We start from the raw sequence: 15799 nt of genomic DNA on the forward strand, positions 1-15799 counted from the left end.
GTATATAGCTATGTAAGTGTACAGTACAATGTAATAATATAAGTAAGTAACAGTGCAATCATGTGTACTGTCAAGTTGAGTGTAGCAGATTTAACCAGCTTATTAGGCGGTGGATATTGCACAGCAGTAATATAGTTTATATCAACAAACATGGAATAATTAAACTGAGAACAGAGTATATTGCACAGGAGCAAGAGAATATTGCACAATATTTCAGGTATTGCAGTGATGTTAATGGTCCAATGTCCAGTTTAGTGACTTCGGGTCATACAGACTGACACTTAGAGGGAGGAGTTAACGAGTCTGATGGCCACAGGCAGGAATGACTTCCTGTGGCGCTCTGTGGTGCATTGTGGGGGGATTTAGAGTCATTTGGCAAGTACTTTTCACTATTATTTATTGTGCTTGAATTCTCACATTCAAACAAAATACACATACTCCTAGATGGTTGTCATTACAAAGCATTGCATAATGCTTTAGTCATGAGTAGTGCTGAACAAACTCTCTGATCTGCTTTAAACTCTAAATGTGAAACCCACATTTCCTGAGTAAAGTTGGTTCTTGAATGTAGTCTGGTCTACTGTACTACGGTATGTCTGCATGCAGTCCTTGCAGTTCTTACTTTGCCTTTTTCTCAACTGGTTTGTTATAATTTAATGGCACTTTAACAATAATTACAAAATTTACTGAATTACTTGAGACAACTGGGAAAAATCAATGGTCTCCCAGACCATAATTATCTTCATGTCAGCGCTCAAACGTAAACTCGGGCTTCAGCAGGGTTTACTCTGGGTTTTCCCACTAATCACTTCTTCATTTCTACATGCTGGACTTCATTGAAGATAAAACATAATTGGGGTGTGATTTAGGGGATATTATTGGCAAACATACACTGTCTCAGGAAACACTAAATATATTCTTCTCTTCTTTAACTTCCCCTAAATACGTTTTTGAGGTGGAAACATATTTTTACACACTATATAACCTCAGTGCAGGAGTAACTCACTAGGGAGTCCTGAGGCAAATATTTGCCGTGGGTCCATATTGAGCCCCAGACACATGTTTTCCCAGCACATTTTGCTCAGATCCCCCAATATTAACCAGTATTTCTACACTGGAATACTATCCAGTCCCAGGTTTGCTGTAAGACAGCTAGTTAGTTCAGTTAAAAACTAATTTTTGTAAGAATATAATGTCAACTGAAATATTGTAAGTATTAAAACTATATTTTTACACAGGCCTCTCTGCAAGACTAGACAAGATTAGGTGAAAAACAGACAATTAAACCATTTAGCACAAAGTAATTGCCACACAGAGGACGGAAACTGCACTCTTGATTAACTTCTGATGTTTTTAATGTCAGCCATTTTAGAGTAGAAAGACCCTCCATCTTTCAAAATGCTTAAAATGGCTCATTGCTTTGCTCCGTTGTTAATCCAGCTTTGTATCACTTGTAAGACTATCGATACATTTTCTTCAGCTCAACTCAAATAAAACTGAAATCCTTGTTATTGGGCCCCAACACATCACTAAACACATACTGCCATCTACTGGCTACCTGTCACAACATGTCGAGTCTGTTGCAAGAAATCTTGGTGTCCTGTTTGATAGCAGTTTATGTTTTGAGCAACATATCACTAAGCTTGTCCAATCATGTTTTTATCACCTCAGAAATATTGCAAAAATCCGATCTATTCTAAATCTTAGTGACGCCCAAATGTTTTTATCTCCTCACACCTCGATTACTGTAACAGCCTGTTCACTCGTCTTAATCTAAAAACTCTGACACGCCTGCAGACTGTACAGGACTCAGCTGCTCGGCTGTTGATTACTTTTAAGGCTCTTCATGGCTCCAGACTATATTTTAGACCTTGTAATCCCTTATGGACCTTCAGGTAATTTGAGATCTTCGGGCAGGGGTCTCCTGTCTGTTCCTGAGTCCAGGATGGAAACTAAGGGGGACAGAGCTTTTGCCATCAGGGCCCCGAGGATCTGGAACAACCTGCCCGAAGACATTAGGTTGTCTGAGTCAGAGTCTTCTTTTAAGTCTCTTCTCAAAACACATTTTTATCATTAAATGTAAATCGATCATTTCATAATTTATGCATTATTTCACCAAAAGTCTGATTAAACCTATATTAAGCTAATTGTACAGTCTTGCCCCCTAGCACCTGAACGCATCGCAGTTCAGACGTGCGTCTGACGTCATTTGGTTTTCATCTCGTTCCTCCTTTGGTTGGAGACCAGACCAGCTAGCTGGTAGCTAACTAGCCACATTTCTTTATTTTTCACAGTTCTGAAGACGTCGCCATTATAAGGTCTGTTTCGGCGTCTGATTCTACAGGACCTTATTTATCGTCAAGTTCCTTCCGACGCAGTTTTCTCTCCGCTCCCGGAGAAAACACTGGTACGTAACAATTACGTTAGCTAACAGTTAGCTAGCTTAGATAGGAATTGTTCGCTACGCATAAGTGTGGTTGGGCCTTTAGAAATGTATAGCATTAAATTCACACTGTTGCTTATTAAACTAAATATTAGAGCAGTGGGTTTCAGTCCTGTTAGCCTTATCCAGTGAGTCCTAATGTGGTATTAGATGCTTTGTCTTAGCCTTAGTCATCATAAATTTGCTGTCTTACATTCAGACGTAGCAACAGGCCCATTCTGACGCACGTGTTAATGCGCGACAAAATTGATTTTATCGTGAATAAACTCTCAGCATACGAACAAGAATGGGTATTTACACCTGACAAGTGAAACATAGATCCACTCAAAGTTTCATAAGCCTTTTAGGAACTGCGATACGTTGCGAGGAAACTGGGCCACACTAAACACAAAACTGTGTCAACAAAATGCCGCCGGAATTAACTTGGTAGTTGCTTGTGTTCGTGTTTCAGTGATTTCATGTAACTGTATTACTATTTCTGCTATTATGTCAGCCACCTTCATATAGTTAAAATACAGTCAGTTCAAATGTCTATATTCACTACTAGTTTATTTATGTCAGCCATTTTAGAATACTAAGTCCCTCAATAATTTAAAATGCTTAAAATGGCAAAGTGATAAACTGCAGATAGCAGTTTGCTGATAGCTTTTCAAAAATAAGTTAAAATACGTCATTTACGTTTTAATGTCAAGGATATTGGGGTTTTAGTCTTGATGGTTGTTTTTCTCTGTATTTTGGAGATATGCCTACATAAAGATTTGTGTTAAAGTGAGATCCTGGAGAGCTTTATAGCTGCAAGTACGGAAAATTATTACCAAATGCTGGCCCCCTACTATGGACCTATTCATAAACATTATAAACACTGTCAACCATCTAAGCTTCATGTAAAAGATGACTTCCACCCTTAAACTACAGAAAGACAACGGTGAAAAAAAAACTGGATCAAATGGGATTGTGACTTAGAGGAAACAGATGCTGATTAATGCTGTTTTTACAGTTTTTCATTATCTTTTATTTCTAGTTTTTGATTTTAATATTAAGGCATGATGACGCCTAAATCCTATTGTTGGTCCGACCACTTAACTGTATCTCTCTTTTTATTTTTTATTTTTTGCAGAGCCATGTATAATGGGATTGGCTTGACAACTCCACGGGGCAGCGGCACCAATGGCTATGTGCAGCGCAACCTGTCGAGTCTGCGGGTCAAACGGCCACGGGATGAGCGTGGCGGCGAGCGGGATGAGAAGGACCGGGAGAGGCTGGAGAGTCAGCTCAACAGGCAGCCCAATGCTGACATACTGGAGCACCAACGGAAGAGGCAGCTGGAGGTCAAGTGTGCCGAGCTGCAGGACATGATGGAGGAGCAAGGGTAAGACGCATGCTGTTACATCAGGCTCCTGTGTGTAATCACATTTAAAATAAATGTACCATTGCTGCTGCCCAGAATTTGTGTTAAGTCCTTATATAGAGGTCAAAGCAATTACTGAATTCCAGGCTGTAAACAGTTTTATAATATCTTAAACCTGGGGCCACAACTATCAGTTATTTTCATTACTGATTTAATTAATTGATTTTTAATTATTTGGTCTGTCAAATGTGAAAAGTAATGACAAATGGCCATCACAAGAACCAGAGCCAAAAGTGATGTCTTCAGATTGCTTAGCTTGTTATTTCTAACAGTAACAAATTCATTTATGTGTATGTAATACTTTGGAAAGCTGCATAACCTTTCATTTTTAAAGCTGTAACCATCAAGTTTTTGGATTTTGTACTTGATAAATTATCTAATGGATTAATCAGTTCTTAAAGTAGTTATCAATTCAGCTTGTTAATGCATTAACTAATTGTTTCAGCACCTCTTAAACGGCATTACCTTTTCTTTGCAACTGTGATGACGATGTGGGGAAATTAATTTGATAAATTATGTACTAGTACTGGTCATATGTAAATGTTGTAGTGTACTGTATAACACGGACATACAGTAGACAATAGCTTGATGCAGTGGGAGTAAAATAGGAATAGATTGTTGCTTTTAATCTGTACAGTGTTAAATACTCTTCTCTGTTTGGATGGGCAGGTATTCAGCTGAGGAAATTGAGGAGAAAGTGAACAGTTTCCGTATGATGCTAAAGGAGAAGCAGGAGCCGGCTCCCGCCACCAGTGAAAGACCAACGTAAGTGCAACACAAACAAACAACAAGATTTAATGTGACTCCAATTTATTAAAAAAGACAAAACGCTTTGATGGAATAAAAAGCTATTGAGACTAGGCTGTGCGGAGAGTGTGTGGAAATTATAAAAAACCCCAGATACTCGTGTCTTTTCATTAATGGATCACTGTGGCTTCACCCTAATGCATTGTTAGTAATCTTTGGTGCAGTCAAATACTACAGCATATAAATATTGAAGTATTTGAATATCCAAATGTTGAACCGACATACTGTTAGAAATTCTAATGACAGATATCAATATTTCATTATGCATTGGTCACAATGTACTCTGTGTCTCAGCCTGTTTGAATACACGTTTTTGATTTCAGAACACAATAAATTTAGAAAATATGAAATGTCATTATCAAACTCTGTAGGTTGAAACAGCAACACAAACAATATCAGATGTTGTGCTGTGCCACATTAAGTACCCAGTGCATCTCATTGGTTCATAGTGCACAGTGTCAGTAATACAAAGCTGTTTGATTTGTTTTCTCTCAGGGTGACAGAGACTCATGCTCTGGCTGCAGCCAACCAGCAGAAGAATGACCGTCTTCGTGCTGCTTTTGGCATTGCCAGCGACTATGTGGACGGATCGTCCTTCCAAGCCGATCGCAAGGAAAGAGAGAAGGAGAAGAGAGAGCAAGAACGCCTGGAGAAGGAGAGGCTGCAGCAGAAATATACGTGAGTAGGACAAGCACAAAACACACCCGCAGTGCTGGTGTGCATATCAAATTAATGTTCAACATAGCAAAGTAACAGAGCTGGACATTGTAGCTAAAAATGATTTCCAGCAGTGGTAAAAAGGCTTTAAAAAGGACGAAGTGAACATTCAATATACAGTGAAAAAGAGCTTTGTGCATAGCATGTACTGCACAGCTAGAGGTGTTGGAAACTGCAAGATGAACATGTAGTCAGTAAAAAAATAAACTACAAATGTTGGTGTTAGTGACTGCACACTCAGACGATGAAAATATATGATCCAGAGTCTTTTTTTTTTTAAACATGTATAAGAGCAGCGTGTTTTGCTCAGTGCTTTTTCAGGCTCGTGAAAACTTTCGATGGGCCAAAGGCTTACGTAACAACAGCAGTTGGTGTACTAATTAGTAAGGGCACATTTGTGTACAACAGTCTTCAGATTGTAATCAATACATACATGAAAAACAATATGCAAAATACCCTTCTAGTGTGTGTGTTGCTCCAGTCCGATCACTGCCGTTTTGTGATGCCATCGTGTAAAATTTACTGGTACAACTTTAAAGGATAATTTTGATGTGTATAATTCTTATTTATACTGACCAATTTGCAATTCATACCACATGTTTTTTGGTTGGTTTTCTACCTTCTAGGCAGTCACTGGTTTGTGTTTTCCGAGATTTGAAACCTGCTTGAGTTACCTAATCCAATTCAGTTAACTGCCTTTCACTTTTTTTTTTCAAAGGTATTTTTGCATGAAAATGCAGTTGTGAGAGGACTGTTATGAAAGGGTAGTTTCAAGTGATGTTATCCATTTTAAGACCATACAGAATTGAAAAACAAGCTTCAAGCTCTGAAGAAGGCACGGTGTTACCAAAATGTCAGCTGATGGGAGTAAAGCTCATGCTGCATGCCTGTCTAAAGTGCACCTGCAAGTCATTGTAATACTTTTTCAATCCCAAAACCACAGTTCTGCTCTGGAAAATGGTTGGAAGTAGTATAAAGTTCACCAGTTTGTAGTTAATGGGCTGAAACAACACCACCAGTAGGCTCACTTACTACAGTGTACACTCATCACCTATCACCCAGCATTATTTCTGTCCCTGACTCGAGGTCTCTTGCCTTTGCTCTCTCAGGTTGGTGGAAGATTCAGACAATTCAGATTCTCCTCCCAAGAAGCGTAGTCGGAAGAAGAAAAAGAAAAACAAGAACAGAGACAGGTGAGAAAATAAATTGATGAGCAGAAAAGGTCCTGACAGTGAAGAAATGGTCTGACAGTTATGTGTGCCTTCTGTCAGCAGCTCAGAGAGTCCCTCCCCATCTCCTCGGCGAGAGAAGAAGAAATCCAAAAAGAAGAAAAAGAAACGGTATTCCATCGCTGGATTTTTTTATCTTAACGTTTTGATTTAATTATTTCACGTTGACAGTGATTATTGACTGGAAAATTTGTGTTTCAGTGAGGCATCAGAAGATGAGGAAGAAGAAGACAGGTAGGTGTTTTTAAATCTGTCCACATATCAGTCCTGCCTCATAAGCAATCAGCAGAGCATTGTTGCTTTGTTCTTGTTCTGGCACAGTTTATACTGTAAATAGAAAAGTTTATTGGAAAGAGACTGAGTTTTGGCTCTTCGTCAGCTGTAGCTCCAAAACCACTTTTATAAAAGTTTAATTCTTTTCTTGAATATTGTTTTTATTGGAGATCACCAAACCTGCTTTTGTTATACATTTATAACAAATCGGGGATAACTTTTGGTAGTTAAGGGGTACTGAATGTATGGGATAATGCACAGCATCATGTTAAAATTTCTGTCCCCCCTCACCCACTCAAAGTTCCTCAGATGAGAAGCAGAAGGTGTCAAAGAATAAAAGAAAGAAGAGTGAAAGTTTGAGTCCGCCAAAAGCAAAGGCAGCACGAAACAGGAGTGTCTCCTCCAGCTCTGCTCACAGGTATGAGATGATATTATGATGATGATGATGATGATGATGATAAAAAATATTTTTTTCCATTGAGAATTTGCTTTCATTTCCTGGTAGACGTGTACCAGAATGTAACGACTGACTTCAAGGTGAATGTATCTGTAATCAGCAAACAAGCCTGCCATTTACTGTACCAAACCTCAGCCAACATTTCAAAAGACCAGACAAGTTAATAACGGTAGTAACAGTTCAGCAGAGCACTCATTTTTTTCCATACTCCAGAAGATGTAGACCAACTTCTGACATTTAGCGAGTAGTGATGCTCAGCCCCCATTTGTACGATTCATCGTGTCTTGCCCCACTCAGTGAAAGCAGGCTTTTTGCCCCGGCTTCGAGTCTGACCATTTGGAACAACTATAAACACTCTTGACTTAGACATTTTTGGGCACTTTTTACAAACTAGTTTGTTTAAACATACTGAACCCTTGACTGTATTGGGCTAAACCTGATCTGATTTTGTTTTTTGTTTTTTTTCGATGTCAACAGCCAGTCTCCAGCTCCACTGAGAACACGTCAACAGGATCAAACTGCAAGAAAAGCTGATGAAGGTAGAAAGGGGAGATCGCCAGACAGGAGGAGACGGGGCTACGAGGTGCACAGCCCACATCATCAGGGAGGCGAAGGGGTAATGCTGAGGCTATTGCATTGGACTAATCACACTTTGAAACTTTCATTTGGATATGTTTCTTTTGCTCATAGTATCCCAAACTAAAATTTAACTGATTTATTTGATCATAAATAGGTATTTTACTTTTACTCCATCGTTAACATAAAATTGTGCGTAAAATGACACCAGCAAATCTTTCCTCTGTCATCTAGAAGAGGCCCAATCTTGAGAGAGAGAAAGAGCGACTGAGTGAGATGGAGAAGACCTCCGCCAAGAGGAGACATGACTCTTCATCCCCTTCTCCACCACCACCACAGACAGAAAAAAGCAGGGAGAAAGGGAGAAGGTCCAGAAGCAAACAGAAGGAGAGTGAGAAAGGCAGGCGCTCCAGAAGCAGAGAGATGGAGAAAAGGAGGCGTTCTAGGAGCATAGAAAACGAGAGGGAGAAAGGGAGGCGTTCGAGAAGCAAAGAAAAGGAGAGAGAGAGAATAAGGCGCTCCAGAAGCAGAGAGATGGATAAAGGAAGGCGATCGAGGAGCAGAGAAAATGAGAGGGAGAGAGGGAGGCGCTCCAGAAGCAGAGAGGTGGAGAAAGTAAGGCGTTCAAGAAGCAGAGAAATGGAAAAGGGGAGGCGTTCAAGGAGCAGAGAAAACGAGAGGCAGAGAGGGAGGCGCTCCAGAAGCAGAGACGTGGAGAAGGGGAGGCGCTCCAGGAGCAGAGACGTGGAGAAGGGGAGGCGCTCCAGGAGCAGAGACGTGGAGAAGGGGAGGCGCTCCAGGAGCAGAGACGTGGAGAAGGGGAGGCGCTCCAGAAGCAGAGACTTGGAGAAGGGGAGGCGCTCCAGAAGCAGAGACTTGGAGAAGGGGAGGCGCTCCAGGAGCAGAGACGTGGAGAAGGGGAGGCGCTCCAGGAGCAGAGACGTGGAGAAGGGGAGGCGCTCAAGGAGCAGAGACGTGGAGAAGGGGAGGCGCTCCAGGAGCAGAGAAAAGAGGGACAGAGGAAAGGAGAGTGTTCCTCAGAGGACCAGACATGATTCCTCCTCGTCCCCTTCTCCTTCTCCTCCACCTAAACAGGAGACTAGAAGGGAAAGAAGCAGAGACATTGAGCGGGGAAAAAACAGGAATAATCAGGACAAAAAGACGAGACACGGCTCCTCATCGCCGTCGCCTCCCCCTGAGAAGGAGAGGGCAAGGAGGGAGAGGAGTGTAGATAGGGAGCGCAGGACTGAGAGAGATCTGCACTCAAGGGCACCAAATGAAAGGGACAACAGGAAAGACGCTGGGAAGAGACAGGAGAGAGAGATGTCTCCTTGCCAGCAGAAAAATGACAGGAGAAGGGATGTACACCCGTCCCGCGATTCCCTGTCACCCGCCTCTCGCTCACCTGTCATCAATGGGCGTCAAAGAGAAAGGGAGGAGGAGAGTAGAAGAGAAAAAGACAGGGAGAGTACTAAAGAGAGGGACAGACATCTGAACAAGCAAAGGGAACAAGACAGTGAGCGAGGTCAAGAAGGCGGCAGAAAGAGAGATGAGGCTCTCCGATCGTCTGCAGAAAGTAGGCGAGATGGATCGACACCTGCAGAGAAAGGCAGAAGACCAGTGATCAACGAGAGCCAAGAGAAGACAAGAAGCCCTCCAAGAAAGGAGAAACGTGATGACAAGGCGAAACCGGCTGAGAAAAGAAGAGAGAGCAGCAGCAGTAGCAGCAGCAGCAGCAGTGGTAGTGGTAGCGGTAGCAGCAGCAGCAGTAGCAGCAGCGGTAGTGACAGTGATAGCTCCTCGTCCTCCTCATCATCTTCCTCTTCCTCTTCGTCCTCATCCTCTGAAGATGAGGGCAAGGCGAAGGAGGCTGGGTCAGCAGGGAGGGAAAAAAGTAGCCCCTCGAAAAGTTCACCATCTGCCATCGGGGCTGCAGTTCAGAAGTATTTAGCCAATGGTAGAAAGGAAAGCCCTGCCTCTGCTTCTGAGGGCGAAGGACCTAGACGACCCCAGAAGGAAAGAGAAGATGGAGGCGACAAACGTGAGAGGGAAAGACCGTCCCACAGAGCTCCTGCAGAGAGTTACCCGTCCCGGACGAAAGGTCAGGAGCGATATAGCCCCACACAGATGGACAGCCCCAGTCCGCCTCCTTCCCCATCCAACAGAGCGGACGCCAGCAGAGGCAGCAACAGGTACTCCCCACCTGTGGCCAAAGCCAGGGTGGAGACAAAAGTCATGGAAAGAGAGAGAGGGAGGGAGAGGGATGCCGCCAGGAGGCCTGTGAGGTCTAGCCCTCCAGCCAGGAGGTCACGCTCTCCGCCCCAGAAAACCTCCACCACCTCCCCAGCCCGTCGCACCCCACCACGGCAATATCAGGAACCCCCGTTCCGATCCAGGAGAGCTTCTCCTCCTCCAGCCTGGTCAAACCGAGAGAGAGAGAGGCAGAGGGACAGGGAGAAGGAGAGGAATAGGGAGAGAGAGAAGGACAGAGAACGTGAGCGGATTGCCAGGAGGAGCAGGTCCAGAAGCCCAAGGAGGCGAAGCCCACCCAGCAGGTAATATGAGAACCTGCATGTACATATGCTGGGTCTTTGCTGTCTTAACACCTGGCTAACCTTAAAGACTGCTATATCTGAGAGTGGATAAATGGGGTGATTTTTATGAAATGATGGTTTGGCTTGACCTTAATGCCTTCACTGAATCTTACATGCAGTTAAAGTTTACTACACAACTGTAACATGTTTGGTGCCCCAAATGCCACATAGGAGTGGTAACCAATTTTTTAAACCTTCACTACACAGAAGTCAGTAAATGTCACTTACATTTATTGACCTTTTATGATGCTTTATTCAAGAAGGTACTAAAGGAAAAAGAAATAAGTAAAACTTATGTTTCAATGTAAATTCAGGCTGTCACTTTTACAAAAAAATCAAGTATAATTACAAACACCCATTTTTCCAAGGAAACTTACTGCATTATGTTTTTATTTTGAGTTCAAAGAAGTTTAACATTTTGCACCTTACACAAATTTAGGATGTTGTTTTCTGGATAAGTTAATACATAAAGCTATTTATAAATGCTAGATGTACTTAGGTAGACAAACAATTTATAAGATTACACTTTTTAATATGCCGGATGAAGATATAATCTAACCGTCAGAACTAAAGACTTTAGGAGCATTCATTTTTAAAAGATTGTAGATTTATAGATTAATTCCTTGATGTTACATCAACAGCATCATTTACTCTGATTCCATAAGGAGCAAATTTTAATGGCTGAACTGTCTTTTATATTTTCCTCTTCCAGGTCCCGTCGCTCTCCTTCTCCACAGCGGCGAAGGAGGAGCAGTCACTCCCTCTCCAGAGAGAGAGTGAGAGAAAGGGAACATGAGAGGATCAGGCAGAGGGAGGTAGAACAAGAGCGACTAAGGGAAAAGGAGCATCTGCACCCAAAAGATGTTCCCCAACCCCGCCGATCCTCGTCATCCTCATCTTCCTCCAGCTCCTCCTCTTCCTCTTCGGCCTCACCTTCACCGCCGCCGGAGAGGAAAGACACAAAAGCACTAACAGAGAGAGACAGAAGAACAGAGCGAGTGGGCGAGAAGGGAGAGGACAGAGAACAGAAAAGTCGTTCCTCTTCTTCACAGGGCCCTTCCACACACTCATCCCATGCTCCAACCTCAGGTAGAGGAGGCTCCCAGTCAGACTCCAGGCGCTCTGATGTGGCCTCTAGAAGGTCTCCGGCTGGCAGCCAACCAGAAACCAAACAGTCGTCACGAGGTCCAAGAAGAAAGCAGTCACCAGTGACACCCCCTAAACTGTCAGACCAAACAGTCAGAAGTGAGAGCGCTGTAAACGGGAAGGAGGCAACTGCAAACAAGAAAGCCAACAGGAGCAGCAGCTCCAGCTCCTCTTCCTCGTCGTCATCCTCCTCTTCGTCCTCCTCGTCATCCTCCTCTTCAGACAGCTCTGACTCTGAAGTAGAGCAAGGAAAAGGGTGAGCAGGAGAAAGTTGAGCTGTGTGAGATAAATGAACATTAGATACAGAAGAATCCAGAATAATCTTGCAGCACACTTTTTATTTTTTATGATCAAGTCATAATAAAACAGTTGTTCTACTGATTCATCATAAACTACTTAGTAACAAGGCAAGGGTAATTATTAATAACTACTATGTTTTCTTTTTAACAGGAAGACAGACAAAGCTCAAAGCTCTCCTTCCTCATCCTCCTCATCAGAGAATGAAAAGGAAACAAAGAAAAAGAGGTAAGAAGAGAAGAACTGATCACTTGATGTCACTCAAAGTGTAGCATTACTCAGAACTTCATTTCTGGTTTATTAAGAGCTGATGTACATAGAAATAGTGCTTACTACTATCAACGAAATACCGAAGATATGTTTGAAGTCATTTAGAAACAGTGTCTTCATTACATAGTTTGTCCGTCAGAGCACTAACAAGTTAGATTTCACGCTAAAAATTCCCACTCAATACATATTTTGGTCACAGTTCTTTGATTACTAAATTTAAGGGATCCTTATGAAAAGAATTTATGGGTTTGCGTTAAATAATGATTATCAGCTGATTTAATGGTGTCAGATTTTTTAACTTAAATATTGGTATCAGCCCTAAAAAGTCGGACTGTACCCACCAGTCTAAAATCCAGCGACATGACTTCTTGTGTTTCCTTTCTGAGTCACTTAACAGTAAGCTACACATGACTGTATGGAAGCATAGTTTTAAAATGAACAAGGAGTAATAATGTTTATGCTTTGGATTGGAGCAATCCACCATGGTATCATTGAGTCAAACCGTATCGATTTGCTGTGAATCAGCAGCTCTTGTATCGGCAGCGTTTACCTTTCATGCTGCGTTTTAAGGATCCGTCCATGACAGGGTGGAAATACTCAAAATTGAATTATAACTAAATCGTCTTTTTTTTTTTTTGTAATGATATTAAATTTAGTTGTACACTGACCACATCCCAAACTGTTATTTGAATACCAACTTTTATTTGAGATTTTTGTGAAATGTATGATAAACTATTACTGCACTAAAGTAGAGTTCTACAGTAGTGTGGTAGCGTTTGACTTTGATTGACAGTTGTGTTTTCCTCACAGCCCTGCCGGATCTGGGAGGGTGCCGGCTGATTCGCTGAGAGATTCTCGCTCACTCAGTTATTCTCCTCCAAGGTACATGAGAGCAGCGCCGCCCTCGCCGCGTCGCAGGTCTGTAGCCACCGCGTGACATTTAAACTGCAAAGAGCTTGAACTAGAAACCTGTGCAAATGGTGGTGTCAGATATAAGTGATGCCACGAGTGTCAGTCAACAATTTGACCCTCACAATAAAAATAACAAAAATTTACAAAGTGCTTCACATATAGGATAAAATACACACACACACTTGATGACACACATGATACATAGACAAAAATTAAAGCACATGACCAAAATACACAGAGTTTTCAGCAGCCGCTTAAAACAAACCACAGATTCAGCAGATCTGATGGAGTGGGGAAGGCTGTTCCAAAGTTTAGGCGCTACAATCGCAAAAGCGCAGTCACCTCTGCATTTAAAATAGGAACGGGGAACAGATAAAACGCCTTGATCAGATGATCGGAGTGGCCGAGAGCTGGAATTGGGGCTCAACAACTCAGCCACATATGCAGGGGCCAGGCCTTGACATCATTAGTACGATTTTGAAGTCAGTTCTGCGTTTTACTGGAAGTCAGTGAAGGGAGGCAAGAACTGGGGTGATGTGGGACTGACGACTAGTTTTTGTTAACAGCATAGCCGCTGCATTATGCACCAATTGAAGTATGTCGTGGCTGCGGGAGATGATGCACTGCGCTGAATTTTACTTGTGAATGTATATAAATGCCTATATTTATCTATACATGTCTTTTTTATACATTTATATTTAATTTAAATAGTACATTTTTTTACTGTCTTCGTCACATATACAAACAAAACCTTTTTTTTTCCAAGTTTGTAATTAGCGAGAGTGAAAGAGAAAGGAAGGGTAAAAAGTGACAAAGGGAGGCAATTAAACCTGTTCTGTCTTCTGCTCACTGTCATCACAAATATTGTTTTGATAACAAATGTTGGCAAAACAACTCACTTGACATTGGCCTGGCGACCGAGCCGGAACACAACGCAGCCAGATCTTGTCCTATTTTCAGTCCTCAAGAAAAGATTCTGTCGACTGTGACCTACATTTTTCAACTAAGATGAGGTGTAGGCTAGTTTGTCAGGGTTTAGGGATGTCGTGTACCACACGTATCCAGTCAGAAGAGTCTCTCATTAAGCAGCTAAAACTGCTGGCCAGCTAGTTAGCTTTACCTTTGGACGAGTTCTCTGTTGGTACTTAAAGTCTTGGCCTTTTGAAAATGCAGCCAGCTCCTTTAACTCTGTCAGCTTTTTGACCTGGCATGTTCCTTTTTCTGTCTTGTCAGCAAGCACTGCTACATGTACCATTAGTCTTTTTATTTTTTTGTGTTTGGCAAGAGTCGACGATGACTTGTCCACAGACTGCACTTCTGGGTTTTTCGACCTAACCAGAGGATGTCAAACTGTCTTCATGAACCTTTGTCATTAATAGCGCGCTGACCAAAGTTTTGACGGGGTTTATCCTCACAATGCAACACTGTACACATGAGTATATAAAACAGTATTCAGACTTGCTGCTAGTTCAGTATTCAGCGTATGGCAGCTCCTTAGGGCCAAACAGCAATATAGTTCCAATTCTTGTCATATGTTTCAATACAAAAAGAAACCCAAAGTATGTAGAAAGACAAACCATGCCTTTATCAAGCTCCCGTATCGTCCTAATGTTTAGCTATTCAGTAGATACGTGAGTGCATGTAAACTTACTGACTTTCCAGGGCGCTTTAATTTGACACCAGATGAAGAATAAATTTAATATGCAAAGTTTGCGAAAAGTGACTCGAACAGTATTTTTTACCTCTTCGGGTTTGTTTCCGTTCATCCTATCTTGCGCAGAACCTGCGCTTCTTGAAATGTGCTACACAAATAAAGTCTATTTAACACTAAATATCCTGTCCAACGGTGAGAAGGTGACGCCCCTGAGCCTTTTTATAAATGATGATTTATTTTCCTCTTTTTTTCTTCCTGGTAGGAGCGGCAGCAGGCAGTCACCGAGCCGATCGTCAAGCAGCAGGCGAAGGAAATGAGCTGACAACTCGAGACGCTTCACTTCCTATGTGTTGTTTCTCTGGTCACCTCTGGCTGGTTTGAAATGGACTACAACGTGGACTTCACAGCCAGCGGTCAGTAGATATACATCTGTGAGTGTCAGGGGACTCGTTTTGGTTCTGAGCCACCACACAGTTATCAACAATGTTTGTTTTTTTTAAGCAACGATGACCAGAGGCTGGCTTGTACATTTCTTTTTATGAGCTGAATAAGAAACGTACGCACTCACACACACACACAAACACAGTAAAGTAAAACGTGACTCTAACAATGTTCTTCTGTACTTGTACTGTTTGTTGCGTTCTACCTGTAGATATGAGCTGTCTGTATTTTGGTTATCATGTAACAGATATCAGATTTCCATTTAATGTAAGCAGAAACTGAAACGTGGATAATTTCTTTGTTGAAAATGGTTAATAATAATAAAAGGCAATTGTACATTTTATTTGTGTGGAATTTGTCCATCTGGTTACTGTGGGACATAAAACTTAAAGGATAGGTTTGGTGATATTTTTTATTTATTTTTCTTGTCGACAAATCCCATATGCAGACTCAAACCAGCAGTGAACGTATCTGCTAACGAGTGTTGTGTGTGTATCACAGCCTGATGGATCTTCTTCCTCTGAGCCACAGAGCTCCATTGTTGTCCACAAACTATTAAAACACATCAGTGAGCT

The 15799-nt window shown here is 42.0% G+C and overlaps 1 protein-coding gene across 3 annotated transcripts; it reads left to right on the forward strand.

Moving 5' to 3' along the window:
- Positions 1 to 2188: 2188 nt before the first annotated feature.
- srrm2 (serine/arginine repetitive matrix 2) lies at positions 2189 to 15567 on the forward strand. 3 transcript variants are annotated; one of them, XM_044181611.1, is made up of 14 exons: positions 2189 to 2407; positions 3561 to 3812; positions 4521 to 4616; positions 5154 to 5336; positions 6485 to 6568; positions 6647 to 6715; positions 6806 to 6838; positions 7179 to 7295; positions 7812 to 7950; positions 8145 to 10465; positions 11217 to 11906; positions 12101 to 12175; positions 13028 to 13135; positions 15046 to 15567. In XM_044181611.1, exons 2-14 carry the CDS (start codon positions 3565 to 3567, stop codon positions 15098 to 15100), a joined length of 4218 nt encoding a protein of 1405 aa, XP_044037546.1. In that variant the 5' UTR covers positions 2189 to 2407; positions 3561 to 3564; the 3' UTR covers positions 15101 to 15567. The 3 variants fall into 3 exon arrangements, with proteins under 3 accessions (XP_044037546.1, XP_044037548.1, XP_044037547.1); XM_044181613.1 differs by having other exon boundaries at positions 13028 to 13099; XM_044181612.1 differs by having other exon boundaries at positions 2190 to 2407; positions 6650 to 6715.
- The last annotated feature ends 232 nt before the right edge of the window (positions 15568 to 15799 follow it).

This window comes from Siniperca chuatsi, linkage group LG21, assembly GCF_020085105.1.
Source record: "Siniperca chuatsi isolate FFG_IHB_CAS linkage group LG21, ASM2008510v1, whole genome shotgun sequence".
In the NCBI taxonomy this organism is placed as follows: Eukaryota; Metazoa; Chordata; class Actinopteri; order Centrarchiformes; family Sinipercidae; genus Siniperca; species Siniperca chuatsi.

Bases quoted from the DNA above. Each gene is read 5' to 3' on its own strand.
- srrm2 (XM_044181611.1), top strand. From the start codon at position 3,565: ATGTATAATGGGATTGGCTTGACAACTCCACGGGGCAGCGGCACCAAT. The intron at 3,813-4,520 runs GTAAGACGCATG...TTGGATGGGCAG, and splicing joins GACATGATGGAGGAGCAAGG to GTATTCAGCTGAGGAAATTG. The intron at 4,617-5,153 runs GTAAGTGCAACA...GTTTTCTCTCAG, and splicing joins GCCACCAGTGAAAGACCAAC to GGTGACAGAGACTCATGCTC.